The 14982-nt window shown below is 35.3% G+C and overlaps 1 protein-coding gene across 1 annotated transcript in view; it reads right to left on the bottom strand.

The window, feature by feature from the left end:
• LOC762415 (IgGFc-binding protein) overlaps positions 1-14982 on the bottom strand; it is a 136379-nt gene that overhangs the window by 79949 nt on the left and 41448 nt on the right. The window contains exons 79-95 of the mRNA XM_030991267.1: positions 14639-14841; positions 14076-14250; positions 13524-13840; positions 12861-13013; positions 12324-12474; positions 11670-11846; positions 11130-11332; positions 10453-10630; positions 9723-10045; positions 9123-9287; positions 8506-8653; positions 7650-7832; positions 7051-7253; positions 6334-6508; positions 5102-5424; positions 4496-4660; positions 3817-3967 (exon numbers count right to left, since the gene is read on the bottom strand). Coding sequence (XP_030847127.1) covers positions 3817-3967; positions 4496-4660; positions 5102-5424; positions 6334-6508; positions 7051-7253; positions 7650-7832; positions 8506-8653; positions 9123-9287; positions 9723-10045; positions 10453-10630; positions 11130-11332; positions 11670-11846; positions 12324-12474; positions 12861-13013; positions 13524-13840; positions 14076-14250; positions 14639-14841 — 3393 coding nt within the window. The remainder of the gene's footprint in view (positions 1-3816; positions 3968-4495; positions 4661-5101; positions 5425-6333; positions 6509-7050; positions 7254-7649; positions 7833-8505; positions 8654-9122; positions 9288-9722; positions 10046-10452; positions 10631-11129; positions 11333-11669; positions 11847-12323; positions 12475-12860; positions 13014-13523; positions 13841-14075; positions 14251-14638; positions 14842-14982) is intronic.

Raw genomic sequence — 14982 nt, 5'->3', positions numbered from 1 at the left:
GGCAGTTTATCAGTTTTATGTTTAAAAACCATGAGTGATATACAATATTGATTCAATTGAAAAATATTTAAAAACTGTAGTTGTTGAAATAATGGTATTGAATGGGCATTGAAATCAGACATAAGACATATTCTTACTATACGCTTTTGTAATATATGCAGTCGTTGTAATCTCGTTGGGTATGTGTTGCCCCATACAACATTACAATACATTAAATACGGTAAAACCATTGTATTATACAATAAAATCAAAATACTTTGTGGCAAGATATGACGTAATTTGCTGATGACACCAATATTTCTTGAAATTTTGTTTGAAATGGTAAGTATATGAGCATTCCAAGTTAAATTTTGGTCAATAATTACACCTAAAAAGCTAGTTGATTGCACTCGTTTTATCGGAACATCATTCATCTTTATATTTAATACATTCAATGAATCAGCTGAAATAATTGTTTGCTTATAATGAAAATATATAAAATTTGATTTAGATGTATTCAAAGACAATTTATTAATATTGAACCATTGCGATACATGCTGCAGCTCATTATTTAAAGTTTGACATAAAATATTAATATCTTTATGAGAATAGAGGATATTGGTGTCATCAGCAAAAAGGACAAATTTCAAAATGTTTGAACAATAATTTAAATCATTTATGTACAATAAAAATAAAAGAGGACCTAAAATTGAGCCCTGAGGGACTCCACACGTGACTTGCATTGGGTCAGATAAAACATTGTTATATACAACTATTTGGTGTCGATTATTCAAATAATTTTTCAACCATGTGTAAGCAACACCTCTTATTCCATAGTAATTCAATTTATCTAACAAAATATTGTGATCTATAGAGTCAAAGGCTTTGCTTAAATCTAAGAAAAGACCTACAGTGTGTAATTTATTACTTAAGGAAGATACTAAATAATCATGAACATCAATTAGAGCCATTTCAGTTGATACATTTTTCGTAAATCCATATTGGCAAGAATGTAATATTGTATTGTTTAATAAAAATGTATTCAAACGATTATATACAATTCGTTCTAAGATTTTTGAAAAAAAAGTTAAAACTGAGATTGGTCTGTAATTGCCTAAATTATGAACATCATCTTTTTTGTATATTGGGGTGACTCTCGCTATTTTCATATCAGATGGAATAATTCCTGTACTTAAAGACATATTAAAAATATGAATAAGAGGTTCTAAAATATAATCAATAACTTTCTTAATTACACATGGATTAAAATCATCTACTCCACAACTTTGAGTACTTTTTAATGATTGCACAATTGTAGTTATTTCATTTGCATTAACAGGTTTTAGAAATAAAGATGTAGCACATGGTTGAGGCAGAAAATCTCTATAATTTACAATATTATTTACAGGAATAGTATTGCATATATTCAATCCAATATTAATAAAAAAATCATTAAAAGAATTTGCAATATCATGTGGATCATGAATATTTTGTCCATTTACTATAAAATATGAAGGCAAAGTCTTCCTAGATTTACCAAATATTTCATTTATTACAGACCATGTTTGTTTAATATTACCTTTAGTTTTCTTAAATCTATTTGCATAATATGCCTTGCGTGCCATTTTTAATAATTTATTTACCTTGTTGCGAGCTTTATGATACTTAAGTTTATTATTAGAAGAAGAATTCTTACAATATATTCTATACAACTTGTTTTTATTTTTGATTACATTCAATAATTCTTCGCTTAACCAAGGTTTCTTGCACTTATTCTTATTTTTTCTAGTAGAATACGTTAAGTTTTTATCATAATATACCATAAATCTATGTTTAAACCGACCATATGCTACTTCTACATTACTGGGATACATAACCCCATTCCAATCCTCATTATTCAAATCCAACTTTAAACTATTTATAGTACGTTCATTGATTATACGTTTTTTAGGAATATTACACACATAATCTCTATAAATAATTTTCCCTGTTATTTGAAATATTGGAAGATGGTCAGATGCATCATTAAAAAATATTCCCGGGGTTATACATGAAAAAAAATTGTTTGTAAATATATTGTCTATAAGAGTTGCACTATTTACAGAAATACGTGTGGGTTTAACAATTAGTGGCAAGAGTGATGAGGAATGTAACATGTCTAAAAAATCAGCACTATATTTATTTGAACATTTTAAAAGATCAATATTAAAATCACCCATAATATAAATTAACTTATTTTCTTTATTAAGTTTTTGTAAACATACATAAACTGCGTTAATAAAGCTTTCTACTCTTGATTGCGGTTTCCTATAAATTATTCCAACAATTATATTTTTTCCAATCTTATTCGTAATCTCAATAAAAAGACATTCATTACCATCGCATTGCAATAAAATATCATTTCTAATTGTAAAATTCAAAGAGTCCAAGACAAGAAAAGCCACTCCTCCTCCTCTACCACTGATACGATCAATATGAATGAATGAATATCCTTCTAAATGAAATAAAATGGGAGTATTACTTTGAATCCATGTCTCCGTGAAACCATAAATAGAAAAAGAGTAACTTAATGAATGAATAAATTCACTTATAGCTAAAAAATTCTTGGATAAACTTCTTGCATTGAAATGTATAATACTAAAATCAGAATCTAATTTTGGTAAAGACATAAATTCATCTTCCAAATAATAATTACTTTCAACAATATCGTCCTGTAAAAAATCATCGTCATCATTGTCAAACGCTGGATCACATTCTAAAGAATGTTTAAATGTATTTTTAAATTTATTTATATCAATTTTATGTTCATGCAATGGTGTTGAAAAAATATTCTTAAATTCATCATCGCTCAAATCAGAAAATGGAAACACTGGGTTTAAGCATATGGGATACTGTGCGTCATGTGTATCATCCATGTAAAAGGAGAACATTAAATGTGACCATGACAATCCGTCTACATAAAGACAAACAACAAAACATAGGGGTACAATAAATACAGAACATAACAATTAATATACTGTAATAACAAAGTATGTAACAAGTATTTTTGTTAAATGAGGGGAAAAAAAAATTAAATGAAAAGTTCACTCACTTAGTTCAGAATGTGCCTACCCTAACCAGACTTTAAAACTTCCGTAGGTCGTCTTTGCACAAGATCAAGTGTTTTTTGTTGTTTTTGTCAGTCATTAGAATACGCCCATCTCGTGTCCATGCTGCTTTTACTTTCTCAGAGGTTCGTACATGTGCAAGCAGGTCTTGATTTGCTTTCGTCAGATCTTCCTGGATGGACTTCCGCTTACCGGCGAGCTTCCGTCGTTTGGAGATTACTTCCTGGCGCTTTCTATATGATGTAAACTTCGCGATGATTGGGCGTGGCAGGTTCTTTTCTTGATGTTTCTGCCTGGAGCCATTTCTATGTGTACGTTCCAGATCATCCTTGGAGAGATTGACCTGGAGAACTTCATTTGCCACTTGAAGAATGATGTCATCAGTATCTTCTTCACTGCGTTCCTCGAAGCCAAAGAACAGGAGACAATTTCGCCTGGAGTATTGTTCCTGTTGGTCGAGCTTGCGTTGTAGTGTTTTAATCTGCTCGTGTTGATTTTCAAGTTGGTTTTGGACGTTTACATGTACAAGAACTTCTTTGTGGAGACTCCTACAGATGAAATGCCTTGACATGGGTTCAAGCCTCTAAACCTCTCAATTGGAAGTCTAAAAAATGAACCACCATACTCTGGTTTCAAAATGACTCAAAATGTATTATTAACCAGAAGTTGGAATATCAGACACATTAATGGAAAAAACATAAAGTATAAAGAATCTTCAACATCATCATACCGTCTGGTTGTAAAAGAATGTAGCATAAATCTTCAGCTTGTTTCAGAGTCTCTCCACCCTCAGCGCAGGGGTCTTCAGGTTCTGGAATGATGTCACTACAGTCATCTCTATTCACCACCCAGCTATTGGCAAAGTCTGTCTTTTCTGCCCACTGAGGTGAGACAAAAAAATAGTATGAAATAGTGAAATCTCAATCTAATCAGAGCATGATAGCAATAAAAAAAGAACAATCCATATATATTTATATCAAATTTTTGCCAGTAGTTTTTACCTAAAAATAGGTAAAAAAGGAATCAAATCACAGGTTCACAATATACGATGGAAATTCTAACAATTAGGAAATTGAAAGTGGGGTTGAAAATATAATGATTAAAGAAAAATAAGCAGATTTACAATAATAAATCTACTATTCAGGAAATTGAAAGTGAGCTTGATAGTATAAAATTGCTACACAGTTTGAAATTAAGATTAATGCTCTTTTAAATTTCAAGTCTATATATACATAAAAATAAAATTATTGTCTACTATTAACAATTAAAGGGGTCAACTTATTTAAAAGGGATATGACTTTTCACTCATCACGAACTGGCAATATCTACAAACATTATAATTCATACATTACATGAGTTGCCCTACAAAAACAAACTAATTGACTACTCAATCATTCATCAATGCTTACCGTTTGCCTGACCACACCATCAGCACCTGTCCAATCGTTATCAGGGTTTCCATCAAACGTTCCACAGAGACCACACGTTCTATTCCAGAAAGAACTCTCAAGGTAGATGTCTGCTGCTCGTTGCCCATTGTGTTTGACCATCAGGCCAAATGAGGTTTGTAGAATCTGAAATTCGACAGGTTTTTTTTTATAATGGAGGTGCCATAAATGGCAATAAGTAATGTCTGTCATCGTGCATGATTTATCATCTTCAATCTGATATTCATTTTTTTAGGGGCGTTCTTTAATAATAAGCCAAGCTAAAGTCAGTAGATTATGCATGTTATAGATTCAGCATAAACCTTTGTTTACTTTCAGTTCCCATGAGGCAAAGTGTTATTGAAAAATTCAATTCCAAGCAAAACTATGTAACTTTTTTTCACCATTAACTTATTTTTACTGAGTAAGAAAAAAGAAGTAATGAAAATGATGTTTTTATTTGCTCAATATTTTTCATAGGATTTATTGTAAAAAAAAAATAATACAGTAGCTGATTGTAATTTTAAAAACTGAAAAGCCATTTGCATTGAATTTGCTAATGAACAGCGACCTTTTCCAATAACTCACCACGTTCCCAGGTCTTCCCGTGGACCAAATCTCAATATCCCTACTTGGAGAGATGAACGGCAGGCTGACCCTAACATCATCCACTTTCACTCTCTGAGACTTCATCAGGGCATACCTATGCCCATCATAGTCCAGGACCAGTTTGTCAAGGTTGGAGACCTCTGACGAAGGACGTCTGCGGCGGTTGTCAGCCCAGAGGTGGAAGTCTGTCTGGTTCAGGCAATCTCGCACCATGGTGTAATCACAGTCTCCCTGGAAGGAATACTTGCGGCTGTCGAAGGTCAAGTAGTGAGGGTCACCCCAGATCTGACACACGCCTTGACCTGATTGTTGTGTAGAGAAAAGGAAAAAAATGCCTCAATTAAACATCTCAATCCTAAAACAATTCTAACATGAATTCACAATGTTAATGTAAAAGTACAAGTTAAAGGCTCAAAACTGTAGCTTTCCCAAAGACAAATAGGAATTAAAGGCTCAACACTGTAGTCCTCAACTTATTTTTCTAAAAAGAAATTTACATTCCTACCAAAAATGTCATTTGTCAGTGATTCAACCATAGGCATGATGTTTTCAATAATCTGAAAGCATTTGTTTAAAAATGTGCATTATGCCAGTATCCTTCAACACCTTGTAACTGTAATGATGTATATTACATGTGTAATTAGAGATATAACTTAGAACAAGGTGCTTGGAACTTTTCCCAGTACATAAATCACAATGACATGTATACAAACAACGATTGAAGTAAAACTAAAAAGGAAATTAGCATTGGCATATCCAAATGAAGGGAAACATTCAAAAAGACATGAATGGGTCTTGATACAATTTTCCTACACATTTGAATACGTGTATGAAGTGTGTCCTATGACACCCTTGAGAGAAGAGCAACTCTAAATTTTGACAAAAAGTGAGAAAGGCTTACCTTCGATAATCAATATTTGATATGTAACAATACACTTTAAGGCATATTTAAGCCTCACTATCAAAACTTAAGGATTCTCTTGTGTTTATTTATTCTTGATAAGGTATGGTCATACCATGAGATACATAACATACCTAAATCCATTATAATCACATTATACATTTGAGTGCCTTCATCTGAGTTGTCTCACTGCTACGAAAGTTTGCTGAAGTTTTTGTTGCAATGCAAGGTGGCAAAGAGCAATCAGATGAAGAAATCAACTTGTGACTGCAGGGTTTCAAATGAAATATTTTGAAAAAATTTTGTTTACTTCGTGTGCAAGTATAGCCATCTCCACTCCAGCCGTCAAAGCAGTAGCACTTCTTGATGCCGTCCTTGATATCACAGTTAGCGAATTGATGACAGGTGTTCTCCGTACAGATGATCTCTCCGGCCATACAGGTACAGGTCTCTGAGCAGTTATCATTGGTCCAGGATTCACCAGGCTAAGAACATATAGGACAGCATTAGTGGGTGATTATCTCAAATCTGTCTTTATCAAATAATGGATATTTCAATATTGTCTTCTGTTAAATAGCCAGAAAGGTGTTAACTCATATCCTTTAATTAAACAAGGTAATTTCCTTCTGAAAGAAACAACTACAAGACTGCTTTCAACAGCTACTCCAAATTGCATTTTAAAAAGATAATGAAAGAAAAGAATAATATTGTACAATGGCATCGTTGGCAATTAGCTGTTGCTCATGCTAAAAAGCAGAATCATCGATTGAGCATGTATCCCACCGCTGCCACCATTAATAAACAAAAATCCATGTATAAACGATTACAGATTTTGACAAAAGACCATTCTAGTGGTCTATGATAGCAGAAATTTTAATTACCAGATTGCTATCAATGCTCCCTTTACATATAGGCTAAATGCTCAAACATGTTAGAAAGAGAGTTTATAATAGCAAAGCCACTTGGATTCATAAAAAATACTTTCATCAAATTGTAAATTCTGTACAAAGATGCCCAGAACACTCACCGAGAGGTAGACATTGTTGTCCAGTGTGCATCCACACTCCTCAGGGTCAACACACTCTGTGCCATCCAAGACCATGGAGTCTGGACAGCGGCAGGTCTCTATGCAGGGAAGGGTGCAGTTGAAAGCACTGGAGAGGTCTGAGCAGGTCGTAGGGCATGCAGAGGCACAGGGGTCATAGACTGAGGCTCCAGGACATTCGTAGGCTGCTCCACAAAAAGAAGTACATCCAGAAGATATCAATTCTCTATGGTATGCTTTTATCAATATATATGCTGAATCAGACATTTCAGTCAGTTGGTACATGTATCTATGAACGTAAATATAATATATCTGAACCTAAAAAAGATCATTGTTATACATTGATAAATACAACATACAACTTAAAAAACAGATCATTGATCAAGTGAGAAAATATATTGGAGGACTAGGGAACTATCTCTGTTCCAGTGATCTTGAGGCAGCAGACAGCCAGAAACTTCATGAATAATCACCTCGCTTGAGAAAGTCTACAGGAGTGAATGAAAGCTTGCCTACTTAATTTTAAGATTTGTAGAAGCTTAAACTACATTTCATGACTACCCCAACATTTGAGGACTTACCACATGGAGTAGTCTCTGACCTCCAGTCTTCAGGAGCGCCACCTGCCTGTCTGCATGCAGAGGCGTACCCATTCAGGCTGTCACATAGATAGTCATCATCGGGAAATCTGGCGCAGAGGTCATACTTGCACGCCGTGTGGTAGTCAGCGGGATCAACAAAGTCATGGCATGGTGAGAATGGACCTGTTAACATGGAGTTTTTATAAAACAAGGATTACATAATTATCCTTAGAGCAACATGCAAGGTCAGGATTAAAGGTGCTTTGAGGATTATTCAACATTTGCTGGAGCAACATTTGAGATAAGAGGGCAAGGGTTTACCTTGTGATTGGTTTGACGTAAGGTTTAGGATAAGGTATAGTGACGTTTCATTCAGGTAATGTTAGGAATTTGCTCATTGTGGGTTATTACTGCAAAGCGATTTATGGCGGCTCATATGTTATACAGTACACCTGCTTCTAAATTTAAACAGTAATGTATTTTCACTGATAAATATATATATATATATCAATAATAACTGTTGTATTAGGTTCAACCATTACACACAAGAATGTTCATTATGATCCTCATTCGGTTTCAGCCTAGGGGGCATTATAAAGTGCTCATGTCATCCACATACTTCATCATACCAGGATCTTCTTTACATGTACAAGAACTTCTTTGTGGAGACTCCTGCAGATGAAATGCCTTGACATGGGTTCAAGTCTCTAAACCCTTCAATTGGAAGTCTTAAAATTGAACCACCATACTCTGGTTTCAAACTGACTCAAAATGTATTATCAACCAGAAGTTGGAATATCAGACACATTAAATGGTAAAAACATAAAGAATGAAAGACTATCAACATCATTCATACCGTCTGGTTGTAAAAGAACATAGCATAATTCTTCAGCTTGTTTCAGAGTCTCTCCACCCTCAGCGCAGGGGTCTTCAGGTTCTGGAATGATGTCACTACATTCATCTCTATTCACCACCCAGCTATTGGCAAAGTCCGTCTTTTCTCCCTTGTGAGGTGAGACAAAAAAAGGAGAAAATAGTGAAAGCTCAGTCTAATCAGAGCATGATAGAAATCAAAAGAACCTTCACTTTACATTTATATTAAATTTTTGTTAGCAGTTCTGACCTCAAATAGGTATAGATGGAATTAAATCACAGGTTAATACTTTATACAATGGAAAAATATACTAAAGTGATGTTGGCGTTATACTGATTGAAGCAGATGTACAATACAACATAATTTCAAAGTAAGATTATTGTTGAGGTCAAATTTCAAATGCTCCTTTGATTTTAAAGTCTACATGAATGTACATCAATGTAAAATCATCATCTACTAGGAAGAAAAAAAGGGGGTCAATTAACCTAGTGAATATGGATGTTACTTTAGGCTCTTTTCAAACTGGCAATATCTTCATACATTATAATTTACACCTTACAACAAACTAATTGACTACGCAATCATTCATCAATGCTTACCCTTTGCCTGACCACACCATCAGCACCTGTCCAATCGTTATCAGGGTTTCCATCAAACGTTCCACAGAGACCACATGTTCTATTCCAGAAAGACCTCTCAAGGTAGATGTCTGCTGCTCGTTGCCCATTGTGCTTCACCATGAGACCAAATGAGGTTTGTAGAATCTGAAATTTGACAGGTTTTTAAAAAATATTTTGTTCAATAATTTATCCTAGGAAAAATATTGAGTAAATAAACACATTTTTTCAATATTTCTTTTAACTTACTCAATAAAAATAAGTTAATGGTGAAAAAAAAATTAAATAATTGTGCTTGGAATTAAATAGTTCAGTACATATCGTCTCATGTGAACTGAAAGTATACAAAGGTTTGTGCTGAATCTATTACATGCATAATCTACTGGCTTTAGCTTGGCCGATTATTACAAAACGCCTCCCAAAAGATAAATATTAGATTGAAGATGATAAATCATGCACGATGACAGACATTACTTATTGCAGTTAGCACCATCAACTATAGTAGGCAGTTGTAATTTTGAAAACTGAAAAGCTATATGCATTGAATTTGCTAATGAAGAGCAACCTTTTCCAATAACTCACCACGTTCCCAGGTCTTCCTGTGGACCAAATCTCAATATCCCTACTTGGAGAGATGAACGGCAGGCTGACCCTAACATCATCCACTTTCACTCTCTGAGACTTCATCAGGGCATACCTATGCCCATCATAGTCCAGGACCAGTTTGTCAAGGTTGGAGACCTCTGACGAAGGACGTCTGCGGCGATTGTCGGCCCAGAGGTGGAAGTCTGTCTGGTTCAGGCAATCTCGCACCATGGTGTAATCACAGTCTCCCTGGAAGGAATACTTGCGGCTGTCGAAGGTCAAGTAGTGAGGGTCACCCCAGATCTGACACACGCCTGGACCTGGTCGTTGTGTAGAGAAAGGGGGGAAAATATCTCAATTAAACATCTCACTCCTAAAAAATTACTAACATGAATTCACAATGTTAATGTACGAATTAAAGGCTCAAATCTGTAGCTTTCCCAAGGACAAAGAGAAACTAAAGGCTCAAAACTGTAGTCCTCAACTTCTTTTTCTTAAAAAAATGTACATTCCTACCAAAATGTATTTGTGATTCAACCATGGGGCATGAACTTTTCAATACTCCGGAAGCATTTTGTTTATACATGTCCATTATGCCAGTAACCTTCAACACCTTGTAACTACAATGATGTGTACCACATGTGTAATTGCAGATGTAACTGAGGACATGGCGCTTGGAACTTTGTGTATGGAGTGTGTCCTATGACAATGAGTGGTTAAGGCTTACCATCGATACATCTACCATCATAGAGAACAAATCCCTCTTGGCAGTAGCACTCAGGTACACCATTCTTGACGTTACACTCGGCGTTCTGGCCGCAGGTGGTGGATTCACACTGAAGTTCACCTGCACCTAAGCAGGAGCACCGCTCGGAGCAGTCAGGGTTTTTCCAGGTCTCACCAACCTAAAGAAAAGATTATAAGGATAAAGGGTTCACACTTTCAAACCGCAGAGCATTGTACAGGGTACCTCATTACACTGTTCAACATTCAGTCTTTAAACTTTTGATACAAGTGAACTCCTTTCTTATCAAAATCTTTTCTACAAGACATCTTTGATGATGTCAAGAAGAGACTGATAAAACTTTGCAAATGTGGATGTCGCATTTCGAGACAAATTTTATTGAAAATTTGATTAAGTACTGAATATTACAGAGAAATCTAATGTTGAAAGTTAAACAGTATAAAATCAGCCCCACAATCATATCACACCCATAACATTAGCAACCCTCTCATTCTTTTAAGTCTGCTGTTGATTGTTTGTACTCTGCGATGGTGATGATGATGATATGATTGCATTGAAATTACATATTCAACTTCAGGCCAAACATGAAGATATTTCTTGCATCCTTTGTACTAGCTTCCTGAAAAGTCTAAGGAAGCGAACTGAATGATGATACTTACTGGTAGGTACAACCCATTATCAAGGGTGCAGCCACAGCGTGATGGGTCAACACACTCTTCGCCGATGAGAACAAGTCCCTCCATACACCTGCAGGTCTCCTGACAGGTTACATTGCAGGGTACTGGTGAAGACGCTGAGGAACAGGTTGCTGGACAGCCATCAAAGCAGGGGTCGTACACTGTCCTATCTGGACATTCAAATGCTGAAATGATAAAAATGATTCAAGTCACATGTTAAAGTATGTCTGTAAAAGCATATGGAAAAGGTATTTTCTTTTGATACATGAATGACAAGTAGCTGCTACATGGAGAGATGAAGTTTGAAGAGCATGAAAGAGCGTCATCTAACACGAGATGGAGTTCCTTGATGCCCTCTGAAATCTTTGTAGGCACACAGTCTTAGTGACCTTAACTGCAATTTACCCTGTCTTACGAATTTCATTAGTAAAGATTGAGAAAGTCTTTTGGAAAAGTATCATAGCGTGTAAAGTGTTTCATTGCAAGAAACAAAGCAAATATATAATGAAGGGAGCAACTTACGACACTGAGGTGTTTCTGATCTCCAATCATCAGGTTGTCCACCGGCCTGTCTACAAGCCTCTGCATACTGAGTCAGACTGTCACACAGGTATTCATCTCCCAATGCACAGATATCATACTTGCAGGAATCATAGAATGGATCAGGGCTCAAGTAATCGTGGCACGGAGCAAAAGGTCCTGAAAATGAAAACCCACAGAAAATATAACATTTGAATATTACACAATATTTTGTTTTCCCTCTGAAGTAAAAAAAAAAAAAAAAAAAGAACTACATGACTTGAACAATTCCTAACAATTTCCCTTGGACTCATACATGTATATTTTTTCTGTCCAAGATTAAAACCATTATGCTGAGCTACAAGTTATTCCTTTGTAAATTAAGGAAATCATCTTTTTAGACCATGTGATTCAAACAGTAAAATCAAAATTGCATGTACTACGCCACTTCTATTCCTCCTCCTGTACATAGTTGATCTGACAATAATTTACCCTTTTTGTTAGGTTTGGCAAGACACATGTATGAATTAAAGAATCTTTGCATAGGTTACTATTTAGTCAAATGTATCAAATTACTAGCAATTTTTTTTCTTCACATGAATGTCCAATGACTTTTGAACACACATGAGTAAAGAGCATGAGACAAGGGCAACTTACCATCATCATTGAGAAGAATGTTGCACAGGCTTTCGGCTTCTTCTGTTGTAATGGAATTCTCAACACAAGGATTGGGTGGCTCTGGTCTGACGTCATCACACTCATCTACGTTCACAACCCAACTATCACCAAAATCTTTAGGGTTACTGGCCTGTGATGACACAAAGATAATACAAAGCAAAGTTGTTTATATTTTGGAAAAGCAAACTAAATGTTAACTTTCGGAGAGAAAAAAAAGTGAAATATTAAGCACATGTAATCTCTTCTTTAGAACTCTGATTATGTCTTATTGTAAACCTGATAAAGTCTTCAGTCTCTATCTACATAATCACAAGTTAAACATGTACATAAACATCTGACAAAAAGACATTTATATGAACATGTGATACAAAAATTGGGTATTACGAGAAGTACACCCATATGAAGCATCAATCTTCATTTGGACAAAGAGTACTTTGGACATAATAGATTCAGGTTCTTGTAGAGGTATTATAAAGGTTCCTATGGATGTAGTATTCTTAAAACTTTCTTTCATACCAGTTCTCCGCTTTGGAGCTGCCAATCATTAGATTTATCTCCATCAAAGGTTCCACAAAGACCACAGGTTTGGTTCCAGTAAGAGTAGCTCAAGAAGATATCTGCACTGCGCCGACCATCGTATGATATCCACATGAAGGGCGTCAGCATTTTCTACAGGTGTAAAAAAATAAGATAAGGCTAAATCATATCACAATTAAGGTGAAATCAACTTTGCTGACATGCAAGTAATGATAGTAAATGGAAGCTCACAACTGGAATGGATTTACAACATTACCTTAAAATAAATCAAATCAAATCAAATCAAATCTGTTTAACTTAAACCCATGTCCGCAATTAAATTCATGAACAGGTATTTGATGATCTTCAAATACAGATGAGTTTGATTTCTTTGCTTCATTGCTATATTTGACATAAAATATGTTTTGTTAGACTAAATTTCACAACACAGCTATCGCTTTCTTTTTTAAGAAGAAGAATAAAGAGGTCTAGGTTGAAACATACTCTCCAACATATCAATACTTGGGAACGATCTGTAACCTATAGCAAAAAGGGTCTAAGTTCTTTCTTTTTTGTTTTGCTTGGGAAACAGAGGTACAGGTCTTTTGGATGCTACAAAAGATACAATTGCAACACTTTTTTCTAAAAAGTGGACAGTCTTACCAACGAATTGAAGGCCCTAAAGATGATGATGTTTTCACCGAAGAAAGGAAGGTTATCAGTCACATCAATGCTGTTGACTCGTACTCTGAAATCCCAGATCAAGGAGTAGATGTTTCCAGAATCTTCTAAGACCAGCTCCCTGATGTAAGATACTTCATCTGAAGGATTACGTTTCTCATTGTCAGCCCAGAGATGGAAGCCACTGGAGTTCTGACAATCTCTCACCAATGTGTAGTCACAATCTCCTTGGAAGTTGTACTTCCTCTGGTCAAAGGTCATATAGTGAGGGTCACCCCACACTTGACACAAGCCAGGAGCTGATAAAAATAAACAAGACATCAAATGATATATTTTGTAAAGAAATAAGATAATTATAACAAGGATGTCAAGAACAAAGTCAAAGATTGACAAATTGATGACAAATTTCAAACAAATTGTTAATGTTGAAATTTTGGAAACTGTCACTGCATCAAAGGAGTTAACAGCAAGTGATTTCTTCTGCAAAATACAATCTACAATGCTTGTAATATAATGGAAAATCTCTCAATGTACCTTGAACACAGAAGCCATGCACCAAGTAGTATCCTTCTTGACAGTAGCACTCTGGTATTCCATTCTTGACCTGGCATTCTTCATTCCTTCCACAGACATAGGACCGGCATTCTGCTATCCCTCCTGAACATTGGCACTGTTGAGAGCAGTCAGGACTGGTCCAAGTTCCCTCAGGCTGTAAATAATTAAATGTGTTTCAATTTAAAAGAAAATGACAATTCTACATATCAAAACATCTCTCTATGACTTAAGATGCTAAACCCATTATAACAAAAGTTTTCAAATATGTACGACAGATGATTTGTTTTGTTAGGGGATTAGGCAGCAATTCATGAACCAGTTTGAAATTCCAGAAAACTGCACATTGTTTTCATAGTTCAAACTAAGATACAAAATTTAACATATATATGTTGCTTTGAGACCTCAAAGGTTGAAGTTTATCTTGAGAAACCATCCTCTAATTCAACAGACAAAACGCTAAGACAAAAGTGGCTAAAAGGAATCATCACAAACATCATATCAACAGATGATGACTCTCCTGTGTAATTTATCCATATACTTACTGGAATGTAGACATCGTTATCAAGGGTACATCCACATTGCGAAGGATCCACACACTGATCTCCATCTCTCACTAAACCATCAGCACAGCGGCAGGTCTCTTGACAAGTCATGTTACAAGGTATGGAACTAATGGCTGTCGAACATGTCTCTGGACAACCGCTCGCACAAGGGTCATAGACAGTATTTGCAGGACAATCAAAGGCTACAAATAAAATTAAATAAATACATGACACATTGAAAAAGAACTGAACTGATGGGTTGTAGACACTATCCACAGCACAATAAAAGGCTACAAAACGAATACATAGATATTTGTCATGTAATAGATACAGAACTCAAAGTT

This window comes from Strongylocentrotus purpuratus, unplaced genomic scaffold (genome assembly GCF_000002235.5).
Source record: "Strongylocentrotus purpuratus isolate Spur 01 unplaced genomic scaffold, Spur_5.0 spur5_scaffold_2, whole genome shotgun sequence".
Classification (NCBI taxonomy): Eukaryota; Metazoa; Echinodermata; class Echinoidea; order Camarodonta; family Strongylocentrotidae; genus Strongylocentrotus; species Strongylocentrotus purpuratus.
Note: the sequence above shows the minus strand (reverse complement) of the source record. Positions and strands in the feature narration are given on the sequence as shown.